General features: G+C 42.6%; 1 protein-coding gene across 7 annotated transcripts in view; it reads right to left on the reverse strand.

The window, feature by feature from the left end:
- Nhsl1 (NHS like 1) overlaps nucleotides 1-27,585 on the reverse strand; it is a 201,651-nt gene that overhangs the window by 90,600 nt on the left and 83,466 nt on the right. For 2 of the 7 annotated variants that reach the window (XM_048354179.1, XM_048354177.1), the window contains exon 1: nucleotides 23,522-23,760. The exons of 4 other annotated variants lie outside the window; for them this stretch is intronic. In XM_048354179.1, the coding sequence (XP_048210136.1) occupies nucleotides 23,522-23,723 (202 nt within the window). In that variant the 5' untranslated portion in view covers nucleotides 23,724-23,760. Of the gene's footprint in view, nucleotides 1-641; nucleotides 2,283-23,521; nucleotides 23,761-27,585 lie in introns of those variants that run through there. One more of the 7 variants, XM_048354181.1, reaches the window with a different exon arrangement.

The following is a 27,585-nucleotide window of genomic DNA, read 5'->3' on the forward strand; positions in this document are numbered from 1 at the left end:
CCTCATTCTCATAGGAAAACACACTTTCACATGTTTAAAGTGATTATATTATGACAAGAAGCTGGAAGAAAAACTAAGGCTGAAGGGAAAAAAATAACTGTCTGAAAGTAGAAAATGCTCGACTAACGAGAAATCAATCAGTATACATACACATGCATTCACTGTCTTCACAGTACTTAGAAAGTACTCAGTCCTATGCTACATAAATATGTCCTACTTACATGTTAAAGTTAAAGCAATGAAATCCTTCCCCCCCCCCCCTTTCTACTCATTCCAACTGATTACGATCAAGGAGCAACTCATGACATGAAAACTTAACAGGACTCAGTACAGCTGTAAAGTGTTCTTACACTTAGTGAGCTTATTAAAAACCCTCCTTTCCTCTTAAACTTTTGCCTCGGACAGAACACATACAAAACATATCCCAAGCAGGGAAATCTCCTTTCTGTCTCTGAGAGAATTCCATCTCCCGCAGCAGGAGGTCTTTCTTCCTGTGTGCAACAACAACAACAACAAAAAGAACAATGACTTTTTAACTTTCCAAACTCTCTCAGGGTTGGATTAAACTGGAACCAGCACTGCCACTGAACCCTGGGCTGATAAACTGACAGTTTGCCCAAACAGACCCACAGCCCTCTCACCTTTCAGGCAGAACATTCTGCAGAAGTTCCATGGAGGGGACGGTGCTCTGTGAGCTGATGTAGGCTGCAGTGCTAGGCACAGCTGTCTCCCACCCACCTCCTCAACAGCCACCACCACCACAGCCCAGAGCGGGGCAGCCAGCCAGCATTACTGCAGGAAGCCACTGCCCAATCCCAGCTTTCTGGGCAGGGCCACCGACACCTCCCTAACTCTCCTCCGTTATTTCACACCATGGCCAGCCCAGGATCCTCTAGAAAAGGGAGGAGAGCCAGAGCTCAGCAGTCATCGTGGATCCAGACCAGGACAGCCCAGCCCAAGGGCAAGTCCATTTGTTTGAGCTCATCTCTCAGCATTTTCCGTTTTCCATCACCACAGCAGATGTGGCTCCTCATGTGATCAGCAGTACAAAAAAGAAATCACTCGATTCAGTTTCACTGTGTGCCATTAATTATGACTTACTGTTCTTTGACTTCCCTGTTGCTTTTCTGTCCAGTGCTTTGGTACACAGTAAACACAATATGAAACTTTGCACACAGCTGACATCTTACGTAAATGAGCAGCTATATGTGAAATGCTCATATACTGCCAAGTGGCAAACACTTTTATTATTGTCATTGCTTCTATGGTTGATAAATGAAAGTTAGGATAAACATTTTGGTGTGTTCACTTCTATGGCCTTGCCTTTTTTAAATTTTCAGATGGGGATACAAAATTAACATTAGCGTATGTGAATTTCTAATAACTGTCCTCATGATCAGGTCATGCAATTTCTTCCCTTCCCTCCCAGAGTTCAACTCCTGTGTCAAGTTCAGGGCTCCTTTCTGTGAACACTTGAACACGGGTTCAAAGTGAAAGAAGAGAACATCTGCTACAGACATTGTCTCAGAAGCACCCAGTATAAAGTGCCATCGGAGCATGAAGTGGCCCTGGTCTTTCCCCACCCTGATTTGGTGAAGATCTCCTGGCTGCAGGAAGTGGCCATTGTGTGTCAGGTCCCCAGCCCCCAGCTGCTTGCAGATCTTCCTTTGGCCTCTACAGGATGCAGGAAACTGACTCACAAACCAATCCATCCATCTGTGTGCTGGAGTGTCTGTAGCAGCCCGTGCTGGATAGGATGATGCTCTATTCTTTTGGCTTTCCATATCCTAGTTGAGTTTTCTACTCCCTGTCATCCGGTACCACCAACAGCATCTGGTTAATAAATTACCTACCCCAAGGAAGTCAGAGCTCTAGTTGCTATGATCTCATGAGGTTCATGGCCAGAAGCAAGATGGGGGGGGGGGGGGGAGGCAGGGGATAATGACTTGAAGGCAGAAGGATAGACTATGACAGCAATTCTCAGAACAGAACTGCTTATCTCATTTAGTAGCCAAGAGGTGATCTGATCACCCAGCTACCAGCCCTCTTGACTAGGCCACTTTTTACCCTTCCATAGTGGGTCAGAAGAGTCATTCTCTGTCCTCTCCTATCTCAGGCAGTCTTTCATGTTATATGTATGGATTGCCAAGGTTTTCCTGAGGTGATTCTTGTGAGTTAGATTCAGCTTTTGAAACTCCCCATTCAGAAACAAAATCCACACCGCAGCCCAAAACGTAGAATTTAACGGAGTGAGATGAATCATGTCTACCCAAAATTCATGTCTACCCCCAGAAATCAACCTCATTTGGAAGTAGGGGTCTTTGTAGAGGCAGTTAAGGAAAAGATGAAGAAGGTACTAGCTTACAGTGGGTTGATCAGAGAAAAAGGGACACTGGGAAGATCTACTGGGGATGGGACAGAGAGTGCACTGATGCTGCAAGGGCAAAGAGCTCCCAGCAACACGCCAGGCTCGAAGAACAAATGTTCTCCCTCGGCACCTTCAGAGACAATGTGACCCTGAGGTGCCCTGCTTCCAGACCGTGGCCTCCTGAAGAGAGGCAGAATTAACTTTCCTGTCTCAGGCCACCACACCCAGGTGATTTGGAACAGCGGCCACAGGACACCAACATATTTTAGCAAGACAAGGATATGGGAAAAAGAGCCTTTCTTCCCCTCTCTCTTTTTTTTTTTTTGGGGGGGGGGGAGCAGTCCTGGGCCTTGGGCTCAGGGCCTGAGCACTGTCCCTGGCTCCTTTTTGCTCAAGGCTAGCACTCTGCCACTTGAGCCACAGCCATTTTCTGTATATGTGGTGTTGGGGAATTAAACCCAGGGCTTCATGTATAAGAGGCAATCATTCTTGCCATATCCCCAGCCCTCTTCCTCTCTCTTTTTAAATGGACTATAATCTGTGTTTATATCGGCTTATAATCTCCCCCCCCCCACCATCCTGTATTTCCCAGGGTGAAAGTTTTACGTGGAAAAAAAAAAAAGAAAGAAATCTTTCTGTGACATAACACTCCCAGACAACATAATTATCTCCTATTAAAGTAGCAAAACGAACAATAAAGTTCGCAGCATTCATCTCAAGCAGTGGAAGTGGAATGGATTTTTATTAATGTCAAGTAAAAGCCTAGCATGTAAAGAATCTTTTTTGCTTGGGGGGGGGGGGTGTTTGTTTAGAGGTCTGAGAGATATCAGAACACAGAGAATATCCATCAGCCCTTTGGGCTTTCTGTATTTTCCAGATAGGGTGTCACATTTTTGCCATGGTGTAGCCTCAGAATGCAATCATTCTATCTGTGTCTTCTACACCTGGCTTACTGGTTGAGAAGGGAGTTCCGTGAACTTTTTGCTCAGACTGTCCTCAAACTACAATCATCCCACTCTTAGCCTTCCACTAAGCTGAGATTACAGGTGCAAGCTACCACGTTCGGAGAAATAAATAAATCTCCCACACTTTTTTTTTTACTATCAGACACTGCAAATAAAACATAAAGAATTACACTGTTCAAACTCTGAAAAGTTAAAAGAACTTTCCACTAAAATTATGCTGTCTGTTACCAATTATACCAAGACTAAAAAACAAGTATACAAGAGGTCTACATCAAGGAACAGTGTTGAAATACAGGCCCACAGTTTACAGCCCTCTGGACACAAAGGTCTTTCGTTGGCCAAGCCTGACGGTAGGGCGGAAACTCCTGTAGAATTACAGCATCCAACATCATGTTAAACTTTAACACTGTTATCATCTCTAGAAGAGGGAGTGGTACCCACATGCACAGCCAAAACTTTTCAGAGAATAATATCTTCCAAAGTATGCCAGAACAATTTCGCTTGTGTGCTAAAATCACTTTATTTTTATTTCAATAAAATAGTGGAGATAAGAAATTAAGGAAGTGGCGCTGTGGCTCAAAGTGGTAGAGCGCTAGTCTTGAGCTGAAGAGCTCAGGGACAGTGCCCAGGCCCAGAAGTTCAAGCCCCATAATCCCCTCCCCCCCAAAAAAAAGTAGAAATTAATTTGCCTAACACATAGAACTAATGAGTTTACACTGCATCAAAACTCATACTTCATCTTTAACAAAACACACACACAAAAAAAAAAACTTTTCTAAGAAAAATAGCATCTCTTCTCTTAAGCATCTCAACTCTTTCTCTTAATGAAAACACCAGGCAAGGATGGGAAAGCTTTTCTCTCCATACACTCACAGGTTTGTTCATAGTAGCTAGAAAGTACATTAGACAGTCCTAGACAGGCTTTTGAAATCAGGGCTGCCTAGAGACGTTATGTCTGCTCACCAGTGATTTTTCCTTTTCCCTCTACATTGCAAGAAATTGATACCTTAAAGATTAGAATAAACCAGTTCCTTAGGGCAGAAACCACTCTAGTGCCGCCTGTGACTTTCAAAATAGGAGTTTAATTTACTCAGCTGAATTTACCTAAGTTGTTATTACCCCCAGTCCTCCTACTGTTCTACTATTCTAGAATACTTCTGGAATATTTGTGTTCTTTCAGAAAAACAATTTGGTCTTAGATGTTCTGTGCCACAGGGACCAAGAAGAGAACAAGAATTGAAATGCTATAACTTTAACTTGGTTAATTCAGCTATTTTCTTGGTTGGTTAACTAATTAATCAATCAGTTTATGGATGCAAATGACTGATCTTAAGTCTTTGTGCGTACTAAACCTGCTCTTTCCCAGTGAGCTATACCTCTCCTTAGTTAGTAAAATTAATTCACAGACCTGTCCCCCTCCCCCAAATTTGGACAACTGTATATGCAGGAAAATCTGGAACACAGTTCTTTTGTGTGTGTGATCCTGGAGTTTGATCTAAGGTCCTAGGTGCTGTCCTTGAGCTTTTTTGCTCAAGGCTAGTAGTGTTCTACCACTTAAACCACAGCTCTATTTCCTACTTTTTGTGTGTAGTTGTTTGGAGATAACAGTCTGGTGCATGGACTTTTCTGCCTGGGGTAGCCTGAATCACAATCATCAGATCTCAGTCTCTCATGAGGAGCTAGGATTCTAAGTGCGAGCCACTGGTGCCTGGCTGGAACACACTTCTTTGTTCTGGATGTTTCCTCCTCTTAACACCATCTGAACCCGATTTCATTTGTCTGCATGCTGGAGCCAGACCTAACCTACCTGGATCCCAGGGTAAACTTCATCATTCTCTTAGCAAATGCCTCTATCCTGGATTATAATGTCCAGGACACAGACAATATGGCAGTCCAAGGCAAGCAGGCAAATGATGGGACTCCTGTGCCAGCCTCAGGTACCATTCACATCACTCTATTTTCTCCCTAAACTTAAGTTTTGCTCTAACTGTACATTTTAAAATATGCTCTCCTCAACTAGTTCTTAAGGGTTAATGCTCTTCATAGGCAAATCTAGATTCTTTGACATCACTACCAAGAAAGTAGCCTTCCTTTGGCTCCTTTCCCTGAAATGATTGTCTAATCTCATTCATGGCATCTTAGCTCTCCTAGTAACCAAATTTTTTTTATTTTTTTTTTAAAAGAATCTTTGGGACCTTTTTTGATTCCATCTCCCAGGGAACATAAGAATGTGCTTGCAGGCTGAGCTGCTTTCTTAGTTGAGGTAATCTTACAGCGTCTCTGGCTGCTCTCAGCAGTGGTAGACTGTCTTGACTTCCACTGCAGGGAGTCCACTGGGCCTTACGGCTCTCTAACTCTGCTTGCTAGAGGCACACTCATACTCAGAAGCAGTGGCAGCAGTCTGTGCCATTCAACCAGCTCCTGGCTTCAACATGTAGTTCCCTCCCTAGGACCATCCCTGGGAAGGTAGCCATAAGGTGAGCAAAGCCTTTCTCCACCACGGCCCCTCCAGGATGTTTCTGCCTTGTCACAGGCCGGAAAGCCATGGAACTGACTGATCATGGTCTGAAACCTCCAAAGTCGTGAGCCAACATAAACTTTTCCTTTTCAAAAGAAAACAACAACCAAAACCAACAAACAATTAGTAATGTGCCTTTGGCTGAAATGCTTCTTCAAAGCAGAATACTCCTCCATACCTACCATTTCGTTCTGTCTGGTTTTCTTACTCAGTCCTACTTAGTATATCTTTCTAAAAGAACTCCAGTGGTTTCACTCTCTCCCTCATGGGGGGTGGAGGGGAGAGCATGTTTTCACATATGTGAAAAACATAAGAGAACTATAAATCTCAAACTCCTCATCTAGCAATGAAGGCTCTTCTGGACTTGGACTCAAGTCTTTTTCCAGTGTAGTCTGGACACACCCCTGAAATGGTCCCCTTGGTAGGAGTTATGCCATATTCAGTATGGTTTCTGAGCCCTGCTGCTTCAATCAGGTTATGATTTCCTTTGTCTGGAAGGTGACCCCACCCCCAACCCCAATTGCTGACTTTTCCAGTGCGTCTCACACCAGTAGAATCAGTCCAACCCTGCACTATACCCATACACTTGATTCATCTGCTCTCACAGTGAGGGTCACCACCACCCACATAGCATGCAGGTTCCCCAACCAAGACTTGCTCCATCACACCTAACTTTTGACGCTTTGCAGTATACCTAGAGCACAGAAAACCAGATTCATACCTCACTATTAACTGCTAAAAAGCAAAAATCAGGTCAGACATAGATGTCCAATAGCTTTTTTTCTTTTCTTTTTTTTGCCAGTCCTGGGGCTTGAACTCAGGGGCTGAGCACCGTCCCTGGCTTCTTTTTGCTGAAAGCTAGCACTCTGCCACTTGAGCCACAGTGCCACTTCTGGCTTTTTCTGTTTATGTGGTGCTGAGGAATTGAACTCAGGGCTTCATGTATGCGAGGTAAGTACTCTACCACTAAGCCATATTCCCAGCCTCTAATAGCTTTTTAAATTCCTGTGAAAAGCCATAATATTTAATATATTCCTTAAAATTAAATGATTCACACTCTTTCCCTACATATTATATTTAAAGTCAGAGTTTTAGGGTCCCTAGCACTATGTATATGTATCAAATTATCACAATGCACTCAGAAATTTGTACAACTGAAGAATAAAAATAGCTTTTGTAGAGTAAATCACTGATCACTGATAGTTCAAGTTTATCATGGAATTTTTATAACTCATCATCACTTTGGTCTTGTTTTTAGAAACACAGATATCATTTCCTCTTAGGTAAGTTTGCCCAGAGCTAACTCAGAAAACAACTTTTCCCACTCTCATTCTATCCAAATTAAATACTTGAAGGATGAGGGAAGTGGGATAGGAACAAACAAAATTTTCTGGAAGTATCTACTACTGGAATATTGATGTCGGTTATGTCCAGCTGGAGGGAGGATACCCAAAGATGTCATAGTAATAATATCCCAAATTCCCTTTCTTAGTTATGTGACAATGAAGCATTGTTACTGTGCCCAAAATATATGTCATATTGAAGGGACTAGCTTAAAGACATAAAAGATCCTGTACTTCTGGGCTCTGTATTTCGCCAATGCGTTCATGGATGGCTGACTCACTAAAACCCTTTGCTTCCCCGCAAAGAAAACTAAGCTAAGATAAGAGTTATTTGTATAATCTTCTCCTAAGCATATGAATGAGCCGAGGAAGTTAAAATAACCTTCAACAAAAGAAACAGATGTGATTCTTTCTAGACAACATCTCCATTCTAAATCACTCTTAAATCAATGTATGAGTCAAAGTTGGTTAAGTCCCTTGTACTAGTCAATCAGGATGACTCCAAGTTCAGCCACTTCAAATTTATATGTTAATAAACCAAAAGCTTATCCTGGAGAGTAGCTAGACTAGTTTTAGTCATCAAGCAAAGATGAAAAGGATAACACTAAGATATTAGTACTAAGAAACACTATAAAAATGAAAATGTCCTGATTCTTGATGATTTCCACACAGATAACTGATTGGATTACTCGAACAGCAGAGGTCTTTTTTTTTTTAAGACTTCATAAATTTAAAGTATTTTGTTTTGAAGCCAACTATATACTTGGAAAAGCCCAGAACTCTGTAGAGAGCTATAGAATTTCTATTAAAAAGTCCCTTTCCGAAATAATCACTTGCCAACTTTTGACTCAATTTAACCATGTTGACAACATGTCACCAAGGAAGACACTGATCACTTCTCGTTCAACTTCCAAGTCTCCTAAGGAGCCAGGCAAAAACTCAGGAATAGTGAAGTTACTTCAGGACCCAGAGGATTAACATGGATAATGGTTTGAGGGAACTACAGCAGTTAGGCCCTGCTTTGGGCTTTCCCCCCCATCCTATGAGTTTAAAAATAAGCAAGGATCTTAGCCTGTGATCCTAGCTACACAGGAGGCTGAGAGATGAGAATTGTAGTTTGAAGCCAGCCTAGGCAAGAAAGTCTGTGAGACTTTTATCTCCAATTAACTAACAAAAGCTGGAAGTGGAGCTGTATTTCAACATGGTTGAGCACTAGCCTTCAGCAAAAACCTCAAGGACAGCACCTGGGACTAAGTTCAAGACCCAGGACAAGCATATACAAAATAATTATATTTCTTCCTCAAATTTTAATTATGTTACAGGTGATTCTATGAATTTTAACTTTTGACAGCTTTTAAGTATTTTCATGCAAATATATATTTATATAAAGCCTCAGATTCTCAGGATAATTTAAAGTGTAAATACTTGAATGTTTATTTCAATGTGACTTGTATTAACAGTTTCTAAATTAAAAAAAACATATTATTGTATTCTATATTTTATTGTTGTAAAGTTACTTTTTCATTAAAAAATTTTCTTCATCCATTAAAAAAAAATAAGCAAGAAAATGATTTCTATCCAATGCCTAACGTATGAAACTGTAACCTCTCTGTACATCAGTTCGATAATAAAAATTTGAAAATAAATAAATAAATGAAGAAGTAAATTTTAAAAAAAGAAGGAAAAAGAAAAGAAAATTATTTCTTCAAATTGGCAGGTCAATTTCAGGGGTGGAGTGTGTGCTACAGTGCGCGGTAACCGCAGGGCTATGAGGTCCACGAGGAATGGGCCTCCCACAAACTCAGCTCTTGCTACCCACCTCTTTGATCATGTCCAACATGACCTGAGCCTTTTCCTTTTCCAATCCAGTTTTATTTCGCTGTCCTCTTTTGAGTATAATGTCAGCAAAGCTAAATTCCAGTGAACTCTGTTCATAGTAATGGCTCAGATTTACCTGCGTTCTATTTTTATTCAATATAGCTCTGCAAATGTGGTTGTTAACTCTTACTTGATAACTCTCCAGGCACTTGAGAGGAAAAAGCTAAATGCCAAAAACTGAATACCAAATGCAATATGTAAAAAGTGCATTTGTTTCACTGGAGGCAGGTATGTTTGTGGGGGCTCTACTAAGTTATTCAACCAGCATAGGGGCTTTAGTTCACACAAAAGAAGAGCAGCAGTGTGGAGGCTAGGAGTGTGTTGCATTCACCTCCCTTTCATTCTTTGAAAGCAGAATGCATTTTGATTTTGAGTGGAATAAGACTGACACCAGGGGCTGGTGTTCAGGGCTGGTATTTTCCCCCCATTTGTCTTTGCTACCATTAGTAAGTTGCTGGTCCCCTGTACATCTGCTTAGAAAACCTTCTTTATGATCCAGGGTAAACAAAGGGCTTCCAAAGCCTGCTCTGCAAGGTCAGCAAAGGAATCTGTCACTTGACCTTCCCAAGGCAGTCAGGAATGCCGAAATTAAAGTGACACGCTCACAATGCCTTTTAAGAAGAGATAAAGCAAGCGACTGACCAAACCTCACCGGGCTTCCATAGGTCCTGAGGTCTTCAGCAAGCTAACTTAACCTCTCCAGATCCTCTCTTTCAGACTAGGCTAACAGTGAGTGAGGCTCCATACAGCCCCAACATCTTATCCTTGCTGTTAAGGTAACTCTACCTGGATCCCTTCATAACCCAGATTTACAGACAACACACAAACACTTATTAAAAAATCTTCTCAATGGCACCGAGAGAAAACTACACGGCCATTACTTCAGTTAGATCGAAGTAATTATTTAAGTTGCCTTCTCTACTTAGGTAAACAAAATCCCGACAGAATTATCAAAATTTTTATTTCATCAGAAAACAAACAGATATTTAAAATTGTCACTGCCTCTGAGATTTTTTACAACTGACACACAGATTAACTATGTGGGACCAAAACCCTTTCCTCTCAAGAGAACCTCTTAGATCACTTCTCCAGTGTGCAGAAAGCCAGACAGAAAAGTAGTGTTTCTTGAATTACCTCATTGCTTGAGTAACAGAAATTTTATTTTTATTGTTTTTTGATTAATATAAGTTGCATTCAAACAATTCTTCAGCTTTTTCTTTTGTTCTTTTTTAGGTCTGAGACCAGGACTCAAACTCAGTACCCGATGATTTTGCTTATTAGCTAGTGTTTAATCAACTGAGCCACACCCCAACCCCAAGCAACTACTGTGGGCCTATCTTGGGGATTGACATCATTTCAACACAATATTAAACAATTCATGTGAATTGAGAAATTCATGGAAAAAAATCAGGTCAGCTTCCTCAGTCATAATTATATATAATTTTTTATTTATATGAATGAAGGCCAAGTGTTACTTGAAGTTAAGGAGCAAATATATTTATGGAAACAGAACTGACTTTAAATAATAAAAATATTTTCTTATCTTCACCATATTTTGACTTTTTAAAACTAGACACCTGTAATCCTAGCTACTCAGTAGGCTGAGATCTGAGACTGTGGTTCAAAGCCAGTCCAGGCAGGAAAGTCCATGAGACTCTTATCTCCAAGTAACCACCAGAAAACTAGAAGTGGCGCTGTGGCTCAAGTAGTAGAGTGCTAGCCTTAGCTGAAGAGCTCTGAGACAGTGCCCAGGCCCAGGGTTCAAGCCCCATGACCAACAAAAAAATAAGTAAAAGCAGATGAAGTGAAGAAAAGATATGAGAGGGTCAGGCATGGTGGCACACGAGACTAATAACAGCTACTATAGAGGAAGAAATGGGAGGACAGTGGTTCAAGGTCAACCTGGGAAAAAAGTTAGCAAGACCTTGTCATGCCAGAGCTAGGTACCAGAGGCTCATACCTACTGTGTTCAAGGATAGTCCAAGTAGACACCTGAGACCTTTTCTCAACATGTATCTGGGCATGATGGCATGCACCTATCATCCTGGCTGCATAGAAGGCTGAAATTGAGAAATGCAAGTTCCCAGACAGCCTGGACAGAAAAATTTGCAAGACTCCATCTCAAAGGAAAGAAGGTGTGTGTGGCAGCAACACACCTGTTTTCTCTGTTACAATGGGAAGCCTAAAATAGGCAGATCATGGACTAGGTGTGTGACCAAGCAGATATCCATATCCTACCTTAAAAATAGCCAGTACAATAAAGGGCTGGACACATGGCTCAGCAATAGAATATCTGTCTAGCACGCACAGGAATCCCGAGTTCAAACTCTAATACAATCTACCCCTCAAAAGGGGGCGGGGGGGGGTGGCAAGTCAGATGTGGTAGTGCTTGCCTGTAATCTCAGCTACATAGGAGGCAGGAGGATGGGATGGAGGTAGAAGCATTGGGTAGGAAGCCCCATCCAAAAGCACACACCTTATCTGAAAAACAAACTAAAAGCAAAATGCCTTGAGGTATGGCTCAACACCTGCATAGCAAACACTAGGCCCTGAGTCCAAACCCTGGAACCATCTTGTAAAGCTAAGCTTGCATACCCACGCACTCCACAGGGACTGTGCACAACAGCAAGATGTTAGGAACAATGTATTTTGAATTTAGTTTTCCAAGGAGTAATCAAGGAATGCTTAAGTGATATGGAAATACCAACAAGCAAAAGGCATGCTTTTCTCCTATCTTATGCACACAAGCATACAGTCCACAGGGCTACAATTTAGAAAAGTACCTCTAACTAATCATCAGTTTTACCACAGTAGCTTTTATGTCTCTATAAAAATGCTGCTTTCCTTCCAATTAAGACACAGGATCTCCATCCAGTCCACAAAGGCAAGAATCTGACTATTCAAAAGTAAAGTAACACAAACTAAACATCTCAGTTAATTTTCCCCTGTGGAGAGAGGCAGTACTAGGGCAGAAAGCGCAATGAGAAAGAAATCTAAGGCAGAAGAGATTTGACAGACAGTGCTCTTCACAGGCTTTCCCTGGGGTGGGCCAACAGGTGCAAAGGAATCCGCCTGAGGGTAGCAGGCTCTTCCACATTGCACTGTGATGAATAGCAAGGCTTACCTGGATGGCCCTTAGTACTGCTGCAATTTTCAAGGCTTCTGACATACCTGCATGGTCCTAGGTCAGGGGCACCCAGGGAAACACAAGTGGATAAAAGCTTAGGTGCTCACTGGCACATACTGGATTCATATTCTATCTCAAAGTACCTGGAATGTGCAAAAATGCATGCACGCACACAGGGGGACACTCCACAAACTCCATCATATAGTGGGATGGGATTCTACACCACAGGACAGAGTACCTGATACACAGCAAAATGAAATCCCACTGAAAGAAGTTCACTGGAAGCTCTGATCAAAGGCTGGGGCTGGGAATATGGCCTAGTGGCAAGCGTGCTTGCCTCGTATACATGAAGCCCTGGGTTCGATTCCTCAGCACCAAAGATATAGAAAAGGCCAGAAGTGGTGCTGTGGTTCAAGTTGGCAGAGTGCCACTAGCCTTGAGCAAAAAAAGAAGCCAGGGACAGTGCTCGGGTCCTGAGTTCAAGCCCCGGGACTGGCAAAAAAAAAAAAAAAAAAAAAAGGCTGTGACCTTTAGTCATAAAACTAATTAGGGCTGGGGCCCAGTGGCTCACACCCGTAATCCTGGCTACTTAGGAGGCTGAGGTCTGAGGATTGCAAAACTACCCCAGGCAAGAAAGTCCTTGAGATTCTTATCTCCAGCAAGCTACTAGAAAACCAGAAATTAGTTCAAAGTGGTAGGGCCCTAGCCTGGAGCAAAAAAGCTCAGGGGACAGTGCCCAGGATCTGAGTTCAAGCCCCAAGACTCACCCTTTCTTCCCCCCACCCCCCAAAAAACTAATTAGGTCAGAACTGACAATACTGGTTTAAAAAAACAAGAGGGGATAATAAGAATATATGTAGACATACAGAAGAGGTAAGCTAGTTCTTAAAACTTTTTGTGTGCATACACACATAACAATGTATGGATTCATTCCAATGCTAAGAGTATATTACTCCAAATACAGCAAAACTTTTGGAAGTTAAGCTAACAAAAAGAAAATATTTACACCATAATTCCGGTATATAAGATCCCCCTCCTGGAGAAAGATGATGATGGAAAAAGTGACATTGATCAAGATGCATTGCATTCATAACCTGACTTGTAGAATTTAAGCCCTTTTGTACACCTACTTAATTTTTAAAATAACAATAATAAAAGATCCTCCCCATTTGATATAAGCATTTATTACAGAGAAAGCTATCTCAATTTTCTTAGAAACTAGAGGAACAATGTACTAATAGGGTTTTTGTCTAAACCTTTATTAGTGAAGAGTTGGAACATAACTGCCCAGATTTCCCAAGTGAGACCACATAATCTTTTCAGGTTACAATGATATAAGAGCAGAGAGCAACTGAATAAAGCAGCACATGCCCAGAGTCTAGGATGTAGCCAAGGTCTGATGAGCCAACAGAATGTGAATGAGAAGATCTGCCTTCTCCAGTTTTACAAAGCAGGAAGAGCAAAAAAACGGACACTGGTCACCTCAAAATTTCCTTGTAAATACAACTGGGATCATTGGGGCAGAACAACATGCAGGCATCGGTTTGGGAAGCTAGCCAGGAAAACACATGCTCATAGCAACAAAATCAAGTAGCAACTACAATCACCCACTAGGGCAAATTCACCAACTGTCTCCTGAATGCTTTGGGAAAGAATCCTCCACCAATCAAGACAAAAGCAATGCACACCTGTGTCCAGGTTTATCTCAGAATACAATACAGAAACACCACAAACCCAGTTTCTCCTTTAGCGAGAATGTTTCTAATTTCAAAGCAAAAGAAACTCAGAGAAAAGAGGGAACTGCAGCAACAACTTTGTTATTCTTTCTTTTTCAAGTTGATGGAAAAGACTAAATAAAATTCAAGTGATATAATTTCTTGAAATCGCAACTCTTTGTGGCTTTCAAGTTTTCCTCAAAGAAAGATAAAAGATACACAGAACTCAAACCTGCCTTTTCATTTGGTCTTCTAGAATTATTTTAACCAGTGACTACATGAACCTTTATTATTGTTCCATGTTTTTTTGTCCAACAATGTAGAGACCTTTTATGAAACTGCATCTTAAAAATGTGTACTATGAAATACTTGAAGTGTGCAATCAGTCACACAAGTACTATTATTCAGACCTATGGCCAATTCCCAGAGATGACCATTACTTCATTGTTTGGGGGATGGGATCAAAGTCTCTCCACATCCAGTAGGGAGCCTCATTATCTCTTCCCACTGTATGGCTTACTCACTCCTCTTCCCTCCAGTTTATTGCCACCTTCCTCCTATATCTTCTAGGCATTACTGCTCCCAACACAGTCTTCTTCAAACAAGATGGCATGAAAATGGCAGGGTAGAGTTCTTCCGCATTCCACCAACCCTAATGAGTGCCTTCTCTGGGAAAAGTCTTTGGGTCAGGCCACTCCAGGTAACCCACGTTTAAGTCATTTCACAAAGCATCTGGAGAGGTCCTCACCTCAGCTTGGCTTTTTTCTCAAAGTGTTGTTTTATGCCAAATACAGGGAGCAAGAGCTCCCTGTCATGGGAAACATAGCCTCAAAGAGCTGAAAATATACAAGTACGAAACATGTACCCAGTATAGAGTATTTCCCTGGAAACCAAGGTCATGGAGTATATGACCCCCCAATATTCAGGTACATGTCATTTCTCTGCTTGGGGGTTGGAAACGTAGCTTAGTGGTAGCGTGCTTGCCTAGCATGCACGAAGCTCTGGGTTCAATTCCTCAGTACCACATAAGCAGAAAAGGCCAGAAGTGTCGCTGTGGCTCAAGAGGTAAGAGTGCTAGCCTTGAGCAAAAAGAAGCCAGGGACAGTGCTCAGTCCAAGTCCTAAGACTGGCAAAAAGAAAAGAAAAGAAAGCTTGGTTTTCAGGGTTGGGAATGTGGCTTAGCAGTAGAGTGCTTGCCTAGCATGCATGAAGCCCTGGATTCGATTCCTCAGCACTATAACAGAAAAAAACAGAAGTAGCGCTGTGGAAGTGGTAGAGTGCTATCCTTGAGCAAAAAGAAGCCAGGGACAGTGCTCAGGCCCTGAGTTCAAGCCCCAGGACTGGGAAAGAAGGAAGGAAGGAAGGAAGGAAGGAAGGAAGGAAGGAAGGAAGGAAGGAAGGAAGGAAGGAAGGAAGGAAGGAAGGAAGGAAGGAAGGAAGGAAGGAAGGGGAAAGAAAAGACAAGCAAGCAAGCAAGCAAGCAAGCTTGGTTCTCTGTCTGGACATTTGGAATTTTTTTCCTGCCCAGTTTTCGGTTCTCTATAATGATCTGACCTTTTCTTGCTTATCAAATCAATTATTAGTTTCAATGAACACATAGCATAACTAGACAATATCTATTAAACAAATTAATACGATATCTATTAAACAAATTAATACATGTAAAGTATTATTAATCGTGTCTAATACTAGCTATTGCTGGATGGGATGGTTCAGCTAAGACTTTCAATTTAGCATTTTGTTCATTTCAGGATTTAACATAAATGCAGTATTAAAATCCTTGGAGAATTAGGTAAAGAAGTGCTGTCTTTCTCTTGAGCTGCCTAGGCTATATACAGCCATTCCCAAAACACCTTTTTTGGGGGAGGGGGGAGTAGATCATGGGGCTTAAACTTTGGGCCTAGGAGCTATCCCTGAGCTCTTTTAAAAAGCTCAAGGTTAACCACTTTGAGCTCAACTTCACGTCCAGGTTTTTGGGTGGTTAATTGGAGATAAGAGTCTCATGGACTTTTCTGCCCGGGCTGGTTTTGAACCACAATCCTCAGATTTCAGCCTCCTGAGTAGCCAGGATTACAGATGTGAACCATCAGTGCCTGGCTTAAAAACATTTGCTTTTATACTGGAAAATCTACAGAATAGTATACACCATGCTAGTGAGAAGATATGTTCTCCAACTTAATGGACTGGCAATAGTTAGTGGCCTGTAGTATTAAATATAAACATCCAATTCATAAACTAGCATCATAAAAACACATACACTGCTCATTCAACAAGTTGTGCCTACTACCAATCCATTTGGTAAATAGGCATTATCTCATTTTACAGAAATGAAAATAGAGCTGAAAGAGACTGCGCAACTTGTTCAGTTCACACAAATAGTGACAGAAACAAAACACAAGAGGTCCTGACCAGCTCTTTGCATCATCATTCATTCATCCAGGCTTGAGGAAATACCAATAACCAAAATACAAATCCCTCTTTGTCTTCCACGTTAAATTCTACTTAAAAGATACAGATTGATCTTAACATAAATGCATAAAATATAGAATATATTAGATGGTGGTTAAGTGCTTTGGAGAAAAGAAGAGCTAGAGAATATAAAAACCAAATTAAGGGTAAGATGTACAGCTAAGTGTGATCACTAGGATGCCTGTGGAATAAAGATCTGAGGAGGTGAAGGGAGGAAGGTGGCAGAGATGATTTGGAGAGAAGATTGGCTCAAGGGACATGGCATGGTAGAAAGCAGGAAGATACCTGTGCCCCTTTCCAGAAGAGGAGGAGAGCTGGGTAACCGGCAGGGAGGCATATTACACAGGTTTTAGAGAATACTGTCTAAGAAGGAAAACCACTGAACTCCAAGCACTGATTCACATTTGATGTTCAAGAAGATCAGAGATGTGGGGAGCCGCCATTTATCTGGTGGCAGGAAAGGCACAAAAGTGAGAGCAGGGGAAAAAGCGTTAAGAAAGGACTATAGCACCTGAGTGCCAGTTCTTTGCCTCTATAATCCCAGCTACTCAGGAGGCTGAGATCAGGAGTTCCTGGCAGCCCAGTGAGGGGAAGGAGGGAAGGGAGAATGGGAATGGAGGAAGTGCAGCAATGACTCTTTACCAGACTCAGTATCACCCATCCTACAGCTAATCTCTGCTCACTAAAGTCAACTTTAGTCACTGGGCAAAACCACAGCATAACATTTCTACAAGGTGTCTGATGCACACACAACTTGAGTACAGCAACAGTAAACAGCAGGCTGACACCAAAATTGTGCTCCTTAAAGTGAATCCTCTCTTTTGCTCCAGTGGGGGGAAAATCAGATACCAACCACACAGTGCTATATAGGCAGTCCACCATTCAACCACATTCAGATAGAAGTTAGCACATCAACCCCAGCAAATGGCACCATCAGCCTGATGAGTTATGATGTCATCATAGCAACCATTTAACCAGCACATAGACCCACAAAATCTAAGTGTGGCTGGATCTCTGTCCTAAAGAGTTCACAATCAAGTTCACCACACACACACATAAGCAAATACGTATAATCCAGTGTATGTTACACGCAGTTACTGAGGGATGAAGAAAGTAGAGAAACAACAGAAAAGGAAGGAATCTGCTCTGCTCTGAGGGATTAAGGAAGACATCCCGGAGATTTAAAGTGAGTTTGGAAGGTTAAGTAGGAAGTTGCCAGGCAAAGGAGGGGGCTGGAGCATGCTGGCACGGGGAGGAAATGGACAATACAAGTTCCTGGCACTGTGAAAGACTAATAAGTTTACATGCTATGTGTAATCCTGCAGTTAAAAGGATTACAGCATAGACTGGAGGAGCTCCAAGAGGTAGGTAACTCAATTGTATTTGCATTTTAGAAAGATCATTCTTGTAAAGAGACTCAAGGATAGATCAACGTGGGACTAGACTGGGGAAGTATGAGAGGATAGCCAGGCAACGGTGGCTAACACAAGTAATCCTCCTATTCATAAGGCTGAGATCTGAGAACTGTGGTTCAAAGCCAGGCCAGGCAGGAAAATCATCTCCAATTAACCAGCAAAAAGCCAGAAGTGAAAGTATAGTGCAAGTGGTTACAGTGCAAGCTCTGAGCAAAATAAGCTAAGCAAGAACACAAGGCCTTGAGTTCAAGCTCTAGGGAGGGAGGGAGGAGGGAGAAGGGAGGGAGGGAGGGAGGGAGGGAGGGAGGGAGGAAGGAAGGAAGGAAGGAAGGAAGGAAGGAAGGAAGGAAGGAAGGAAGGAAGGAAGGAAGGAAGGAAGGAAGGAGAGAGAGAGAGAAGAGAAACAGAGAGGTTGGGAGGGATGGAGAAAGGTAGGCAGGGAGGGATGGAGGGAGGGGAACAAATGCAGAGGACTCTGAAGATGCATAGGTGGGTACAAACATAGCAGGCCACTAGAGTGAGCAGGAGTATTCAACAGAAAATAGTGTTTTTAAAAAAAACCAAATCTGATTTTTAAAATATTATAGTTGAAACAGAAAAACACTGAAATTATAAAAAAAAAAAACTGGAAATATAATGCATTCCATAACTGCAAGGGACAGCATAATGAACCCTAAATAAATATGCAGGGTCTTTGAAGATTATTTTTAGAAATAACTATGTGTAAAGAAGTTTACAGAAAAGTTTTCCTAACCACATAATGGCATTTCAAGGGGAAAAGGACACAGGCTGCTCACTTCCGATGTATGCCACGGCAAGAAGTTACTTTTGTTTTCAGGGCATCTTATACTTGTTCTGCTTGCTTGTTCAGTTGGTGTGCTGTCACTTGAGTCATACTTCCAGGAAGGCTTTTAGCTAGTTATTTTGGAGACAAGTCTTGAGGACTTTCCTGATTAGCCTGGTTTCTGACCTTGATTGTCTAGAACTCAACTTCCCAAGTACTTGGGATTATAGGTGGGAGCCACTGGAGTCTAGTAACAAGTTACTCCTTTAAATGCTTTCCTTTCAGATGTTTCTAGTAATTCCACTAGGCATCGAATTCTCTAAACAAGTCAAAAAAACTTTTTAAAATAAAGAAATGATATCAAAAAAGATATCTTTTCAGTAAAGCCTTACAACCTAATTACCAAAAATGGGCCTTTCTACAATAAATAAGGCAGAGAGGTAGCTAGAGACTGCTGACGAGAAAAATGAAACAATCCCAGGTCAACAAAGGGCAATCTCATTGGAGCAGATCAAATATGAAGTGGCACTTGCTGTTTGTCCCTTCCACAGATGTCAGCTCCTGTAGGAAGCTGACAAGGGAACTAATGCCACATCTGCTGCATAAGAGTATGCGTCTTACCTCTTCTGCTAGGACAAAACTCATTTTGCTATTTTTTTTTTCAACATAAAGTGAGCTTCTCAATAAACAAAACTTATTTAGTAACCATCACAAATTTGGAATCCTACTTTAACAATATTTACCAAGGCTCTTTTGGTTTCTATAAGGATCATAAACTGTACTTCAGTCCCATAATTTTAAAGATTTTACTATTAAAATACAAATAATAAAGCACGGTTGTTTACACAGAAACACAAGAGCCTCAACTTGCTATCTGTAGACTTCAAGCCTTTTCTCTCCATTATAATACCTGGAGTCATTCTTAATCTCATGTAATTGTGAATATGTATCCTGTTTTCTGCAAGGGTTGAAATTGCTTTACATATAGCCAACTCAAGAACTGATTATCTGCTCTTATGTGTTTTTCATGGTCCATTATATCTACTAAACTAAGGTCATCCTCTGGCCCCCTTTCGGGAGAGAGGGGAGCAGTGCATGAGGATGAAACCCAGGGCCTGCCTGCACACTAATGCACACTGAACGTGTACTCTGCCTCAGAGCACCAGCCTCAATTGTCTTGGGCCACTTTTGAACTTACTAGGAAGGACAGTAGATACTGAAATCCAAATGACTCAAATTTGGTAATGCTGCTAAGCCCAAATGGGAAAATCCAGAGGAGAGAATGAAGATACTGTTTAAAACCAGGCTTCGCATGTCCATAACTGTGCATCTGTGACCTGCCAATGTGTGACCTGCCATCATCAATCACAGCGCTGATGTGCTAAATGCGGAGCAGGGAGGAAAACAACAAACATGTTCTGCTCAATGAGCATGCACCCCACTACTTACTACCCCACCTCCTTAGGCTTTTACTTGAGCAAGCAAGAATGGGAAGCACAGAACCAATACTGCTAGCCATTTGTTTCCCCCAGAACCTTCTACAGAGCTGGTAAGGAAGCATTTGCTCAGCTGGGTGCCAGTGGCTCATGCCTATAATCCAAGCTACTGGGGAGACTGAGATCTGAGAATGGTGATTCAAAGCCAGCCTAGGGCAGCAAAGTCCACAAGACTCTTATCTCCAATTAACCACCAGAAAACCAGATGTGGCACTGCGACTCAAAGTGGTAGAGCGCCAGCCTGCTTAAGCAGAAAAGCTCGGATAGTACCACGCCTTGAGTTCAAGTTTAAAAAAGGCGGGGGGGGGGGGGAGATGATTGCTTATTTTGTAATGTTCACATTAACACTAGCAGCTGGAAGACCACAGAACACATGAAAATATTCCAGCCAGACCATCTCCTTGCCACACATTACACTCTTCACACTTAACCTTCATTTCCCTCCTTGCATGGCTCAGCTACTTCTCCATTAGAAGCATAAAGCCTGTGTGTCTTTATATTCTGCGTACAGTACTTAGGAAGACTTCCTGTCTCTCGGCTCCACATGAGAAGATCTGCAGTCTCATCTACAATCCTCCCTCCCTCTTTTTAACTATGCAGGCATCTGATGAAAGCAATCACTCAGGAGTCGTTGAATCTCATACTTAAGAAGACACAGCCTTGGATTTATGATTAGGTTCAAACATCATCCACCATTGCAGTGGGTCACATTACATGGAATCTAAGAATGGTCATTGGTGTGTAGGCAAGGTTTATTTTTGAGACAGGGTCTTGTTAGGTAGCCTAGGCTGTCCTCACATTCAGAATCCTCCAGCGTCCCAAGTGCAGGGATTACAGGTATAGGCAACAGCAGGGTCTACATACATCACCATGCCCCATAATGGCCTCATCCTTAGTAGAAAGCTTTGAAGGATGTCTTTCAAAAAAAAGTTTTTACACTCTTTTAGAACTGATCTTTGCCCTTAACTCAACTCATTCTTACTTTCCTATGTGCAAATAGTAATACAAGAGAGTTTTAAGACTTAGGCTGTGCTGGAACAAAAGCCTAAGCACTTAGAGGTGATTGCTTTGGAGATAGCAACACTTTTGGTAACTTGTATTTTTCCTTTTGGGGGGCAGTACTGTTTACATTCTGGGCATCAAGCTTGTTAGGCAAGTAATTTACCACTTGAGCCACGAATGCCCCCACCCATTCTAGATTTCCTTATTTTATTTTAGATAGGAGGATAAGGCTGGACAGGTAAGACACTATCTACGTCTCCCTCACAGCTGGGAATACAGACGTGGACCACATACATGGTTTAGTTGTTGAGATACAGGGAAGGGTTTTGCTAACTTTTTGCCCAGCCTGGCACTGAACCACTATCTTCCCAATCTCAACATCCTGAGTATCTGAGATAGTAGGTTTGAGGAACTACTATTCTGGTAACATTTTAAATACACTCAAAAAATAGTAGTATCAGAATGATGCCTATAACCCAAGCTGGAGTTTAAACTTCTTTGAGTTTCCTAAGAAAAAAACCTTCAGGACTTTTTTCTTTTGATCTGCTGCTGGTGTAAACCAAGGTCACTTCCACTTTTCTCCCAGGGAAAGAATTATGTGGAATAAATGCCAATTGTCACAACACGTCTCTGAAACAGAGTATGTCCAAGATGGGAGGCCGTCCTCTTTTGTAAGTCAAGTGTGAAAGCCAACTCTAATACTGTGGGTTCTGATATATAGGCAAGTTGTGAAGGATCCTCCCAAACTCCATGTCAAGGTATATAATTTATACACTGTGTTACCCCTCCACTTACCCTCATTAGGCTACTGCAACCCTACTGCACTATCTTTTGTATTCGTGCATAAACAAGCCCTCCCTCCCTTTACAAGTTTCCCCAGTCCTTTACAAGGACTTCTTTATTTTCCACAACTCAAGTGTACAGTACTTGCTTCATTTCCCAACTCCAACCAGTGCATGCAAATTCACAGTACCTTTCCATTTAATGTTAATTTAGATGAGCCATCTACAAAGGAAGGTGAAAGGGCACATAATCTCATATGTACACAGTCTTCAACAGGAACTTGACAGTGGTTAATTTAAAGCAGAGCAAGACTTAAGAAGCCACCTTTGGCAAAGGCCGAGGGAATCAAAACTCCACCCTTGTGGAACCACAGCACACTGCACCCACCCTACAAACATTTTTGCTTCAAACACTGCAACCCAACCATTTACCAAAACCACAGCTCATTCCTGATTTAGAAAAGTAAAGTTCATGGACTTACTAAACTACAAGGCACTGGCCAAAAAGCACAAACGCCACTTCTAATGCTTGGCAATCATGTAGGGTCTGAACTAAAAGGAGGCATTTCAAGCACTGTATCACCACCTTCTTGAGCTAATAAACCTACATCTTCACAGAGCACTCCTGTACTACAGTTTAATAGTCAAGTACAAATAGCTTCACACACACACACACACACACACACACTCAGAAGAAGGGATACCTTGAATCCTCAGTCTGCACAGAATAATTATGGTCCCCAAAAGCACACAGTCAGTTTAGCAGATTCTCTTTCATTTCAGCAGTTTTGATTCCCAAAAGAGGAGAATGAGTGGGGTCTCTAGGCCAAGAGGAATGAGATAAGGAAGAACAATTGCTGCACTGGGCTCCTTTGTAATTCTTAAACAGTGCTTTCCCTACCAGGCAGGGGAGAAACCATTTTAGAGCTTAACAATTCAGACCCCCACAGAAAACATTCTGAGAGGAAGAACTAAGAAATTCTACCGACAAAACAGAGAGTGCTAAGAAATACTGAAGTATTTCCCTCTCTCCCAGCACAACTGGTGTTTTTCCTTCCCTTTGAAGGACACAAAATATGCCAATCCTGAGAACAGAGAAGGACCCTGGGAGGAATCCAAAAACACTTTTTGGCCAAAGTATCAAAGGTAAGCCCTTCCTTGTGTGACTATTTCCCTCAAGGCCCCATACTAACACCTGTCTAATCAGTCAAGCAACTTACTCTCTCAGAGGAAACATACAGAAGGGATTCAATCTCAAATATGGTCTCAGAAAAAGCTCCCTGTCCCATCAGCAGAGTCCCAGCTGAACTTTATACAACTCACAGGAGTTGGAAGGAAGGGAGGAAAGGTAGGAGAGAGGGAGGCAGGCAGAGTGCTTGCTGAGGGCAAGTAACAGCTACTTAAACCCTTTTGGAAGCAACACAATCTCACAATCAATCTACATGGAGGGGCATTTTTATTTTAGCCATTTAAGCAAATGAACGATGCTGACTTCCAATACAAATACGGACACCCCCCCCCCCCACACACACACACAAAATGAAACTCTTAGAAGGGCAAAAATCAGGACAGGAAAATCAGTTGATAGAAACAAAGAATTGTATATAATAAGCTTTCCCTCCCCCCCAATTATAAATGCACAAAGAAAAGTCAAGTCACCTTTTCTGGGATGGGTTCTGTATATCCAGTTGTCATCATCAGTTTCCACCTGCTGCCCACAAACCGACAGCTCCCCATCGCTGCGAAACAGCCTCTTTGTCTGCTTGGACAAGGAGGAGAAATTTATCCAGCTCACAGCCCGGGAGAGAGAGCCTGGATGTGGCTGGAGTCTGCAGGACCCTGATGAGCCCTCCTTTTTCATCTTCCTTCACGGCAGCATCCACTAGAGACAAAAGGCAGCCCCCAGACAAAAAGCTCGGGTTTTAAAAATTGGCCCAGGGGGGTCCTTGAAGGGAGGGGAGCTGCTCTTCCTCTTTCTCAGTCAGACAATGTTGAGAGTCAGGCTTGGCACCGTGCAAGACTGTGTCTGTGTCCGCAATTCACAGGCAAAGGAAAAGGAAGGCTTGAGGACGTCAAAAATATATATATAAAATAAATGTTGCGCGCTCCTCACATTGTGATACTCAGTTTCTGGGGGTGAGAATATCCACAGATTTTTTTTTTTAAATGACAAGTTTAAAAACGAAGCAGGGTGATCATATTTCAGGCTCACTTGTCAGGACTTTGTGCGCAGAACAGGACCAAGGCGTGGCTCCTGGGGTGTCCCTAGCATCCCCGACGGTAATCCTACCCCTCTCCCAGGCATCCTTCCTCCCCAGCCAGCCAGCCTCACCCCGGAGAAAAAGATCCAGCAGCAGGCGCGCCCCCAGTTTGAAGTTCACCCATACAGGTTTCTTGGGAGAAATCAAAGGACTCGGCCCACTTAACCCGGCCCACCGCAGGATCATAAACCGCCCACTCGCCCTGGTTCCCGTCTGGGAAGCGCTCGGGAGCCACAGGACTCCACAAACAATAAACCGGGCTGCGTGGCCACGGCTTGGATTACAGAGTGAGCGCCCCGGGGAAAGACGATAGGCCTGCCCGCACACGGGGCCCCTCATTGGCCAGCCGAGGCCCCGCCCCCCCCCACCGGCTACACTTCCGAGGCCGGGCAAACTTCTCAACTCCAGCACAACTATGGAAAGGCAAGCTTGTGGCAGGCAGAGGGCAGGCAGACGTCTGGGGATTTAAAGACCCGATTCATGCCTTCCCAGACCCTGCCTGTGAACGTGCAATTTTGAGAAGGGATCTGAATGCGTGGTACAGTTTTATACACTTATACACACACACACACACACACACATACACCATTCCTAAGTGGCTGAAGGAACTGGATTTAAAAGAAATACACTTCCAGGAGGATAGACTCCACTTTTCTTCACTCCCAGCTTGCAGCACAGGTGAAATGTAGCCACACTTGCACCTGTTACCTCTCCTGCCTGCCACCAGCAGCACCAGGGCCAAGGACAACCTCCTCTAGCTGGCCTCTGGGGTTATCCTTCTGCAGCTTTGAAAGATCATCCTATCAGAGGAATCATAGTGAGACACAGAACTATACTAGATCAACTAGCTGCAGGCCCAGCCCCCTGGCCTCTAATGCAAATCATCTACAGCTCTGGCTATGCATTTGGGTACAGCCCTTCCCTGGTGCCCGTGTAATGGGTTGGTCCTAGGATTCTAAGAGTCCTTTTCACCACAGACACCTGTCTCTCCATTCCTTTCCCCAATGTGAAACCCAGCGTAAAGTGAGCAAGTAACAAGTAGAGACCAGGTCCTTCGTGCTTTGCTTTGTTCAGCATTGAGCTAATTTACTAACAAATTTGCTTGAAAATAAACCGATTAAAAGTTATAATGCATAGTATTGCACATCTTCTCCAACACAGTGAGACTGTAGGAAATGCTTCTACATGCTTACAAGGATTGGGACATTTGTAAAGGAAGAACAAAATGTTTCTGGGACAGGCATCTCAGTAAACTAAGAAAACAGGCACTGAGACTGGACAGCAAAGTGACAGTATGGCCCCTGGAGCCAGGGACTCTATGATGCCACACATCACTGGGCCAGAGCTTCACTATCACCACCTGCTCTGGGTCTGCTTCAGCTCTACACTAAAAATAATAGGTCCACTTTGGCCACTGGGGGGAAAATGATAAAATATGCCGAATACTAGTGGCTGACCTCAAAGTTCAAACATCTAAGGCTATTCTTCAGACTAAAGGATACTTTCAAGAATCTAAAACAACGTCAGGTGCTACTGGCTCTCACCTGTAACCCTAACTACTTAGGAGACCAAGATCTGAGGGTCAAGGTTTTAAGGCGGACCAAGCAAGAAAGTATGTGAGACTCTTATCTCCTATGAACTATTAAAAAGGTGGAAGTGAAGCTGTGGCTCAAGTTGTAGAGTATTAACCTTGAAGAAGAAAAAAAATCTAAAATATATTCTGACTTATTAAATTGAAATCCTTTTGCACAGCTACATGAAGTTTATGTGTATGTAAGTATGTGATGTGTGTATACACACACATAACACATACACACACACACAATCTAAAAATAAGCCAGGGATGGTGGTATACATCTGTAATCCCAGCACTGAGGACTGAGGCAGAAGAATCTTAAATTCAGAGAAGCCCTTCAAACATATACATATACATTATCTCGGCAGAAAATACATAAACACTCCAATGCAGTCTACCACTTTACATGGGATCTCCCTCCAAGGCCCATCTCTGCTCTAAGAGTCTACAGACCCCAAAGTAACCCAGTCCACTGCCCAACAAAAACTCTGTGCTACTTCCAGTAGACTAGGTATGCAGCTGGATACTTTCCTCAACCACCCTTCTTGTAGTGTGCACACATACAACCGCACAGGTGTACTGGAGTGCTAGTGACCAGCCCTTACCCCACCCCTGCACACATCTAGGAAGGGGCAAATGGTGGTGGGAGAGGGGCTCAAGGAAGGAAAATTCACTACCAAGCAACCATGAACACTAACTGGCCCATTCAGAAACAATACTCAAGATCTGGGCACCAGTGGCTCATGCCTATAATCATAGCTCCTCAGGAGGCTGAGATTTGAGGATCGTGGTGTGAAGCCAGTCCAGGAAGCAAACTCCATGAGACACTTATCTCCAATTAACCACCAGAAAACCAGAAGTGGTGCTATTATATAGATTGATTAAAGATCATAACTGAAGTTATTTGAAAAAACCCAATTATATCTTGAAAGTAAACAACCTGATAAACCCTGCATTTGTAGGAAGCATGCTCATCAACCTCAAGACCTAGCAATGCATGTGAACTATAACCAATTCTCTACCAGCCAGTCCATGTTGCTGACATATTGGCCTTTGGTTATTAAATCTTCATTTGTGTAACAACTGCAGGAAATATTTCTACTTAACCATGCACATTACATATGTACCCCAGTTAGCTTAGAAAACCCAAAGTGGGATACTTCATTCAGACTGTTTTTATCAACCCATGAACCATGTATTTTAGTCATCTGAATATCAACCTAGAAGCCATACATAGCCACAGCTTGGCAGCAGGACCTCAGGTATGTGCCGAGCATTCATGTATAAGTATCACTGATCTTCACAGTAACCCTGCTATGGGATCGCTTTAATTTTTAGGGAATAATTGGTCTTCTTACCTAACATTGGCCAGAATCTTCCACATAACAGAACATCTCAAAGTACTCATTTTTTTTCATATGAAAATCTACAATAAAAAATAGACTCGACCCTGATCTTTTAAACAGACAGCCGTGCTGAACAGATTTTACTCACTGTGCTGGGCTCTTCTCTCTCCCCTCTCCCCATCAAGCTGTCAAACAGAAACTTCTGCTGTCATCACATGTGCCAACAACTGTGCCCCTCGCCACTCTGCCCAGACCCCAGCCTGCTTCCATGACATGTGTGGTGGCAGTCTGAGAGGCCTCACCGAATGAGATCAGAGCTGTGTGTGGACGACCAGCGATGTCCCAGCTGCCCACCCCCCAACACCTTGTCCTTCAGCCCAAGGATTGAAATGGCTGGGTAATGACCCCCAGGTGGATCTGCACACGGCTGGCTGATAATTGATTGCCTCTTTCATGTTAAGTTCTTACTCCCTGGAGGGTCATTTATACATCTCTACTGCCAAGAGTATTAAGAAAATATATTTAAGAAATGATTTAAGT

Source organism: Perognathus longimembris, chromosome 9 (assembly GCF_023159225.1).
Source record: "Perognathus longimembris pacificus isolate PPM17 chromosome 9, ASM2315922v1, whole genome shotgun sequence".
NCBI classification, from domain to species: Eukaryota; Metazoa; Chordata; class Mammalia; order Rodentia; family Heteromyidae; genus Perognathus; species Perognathus longimembris.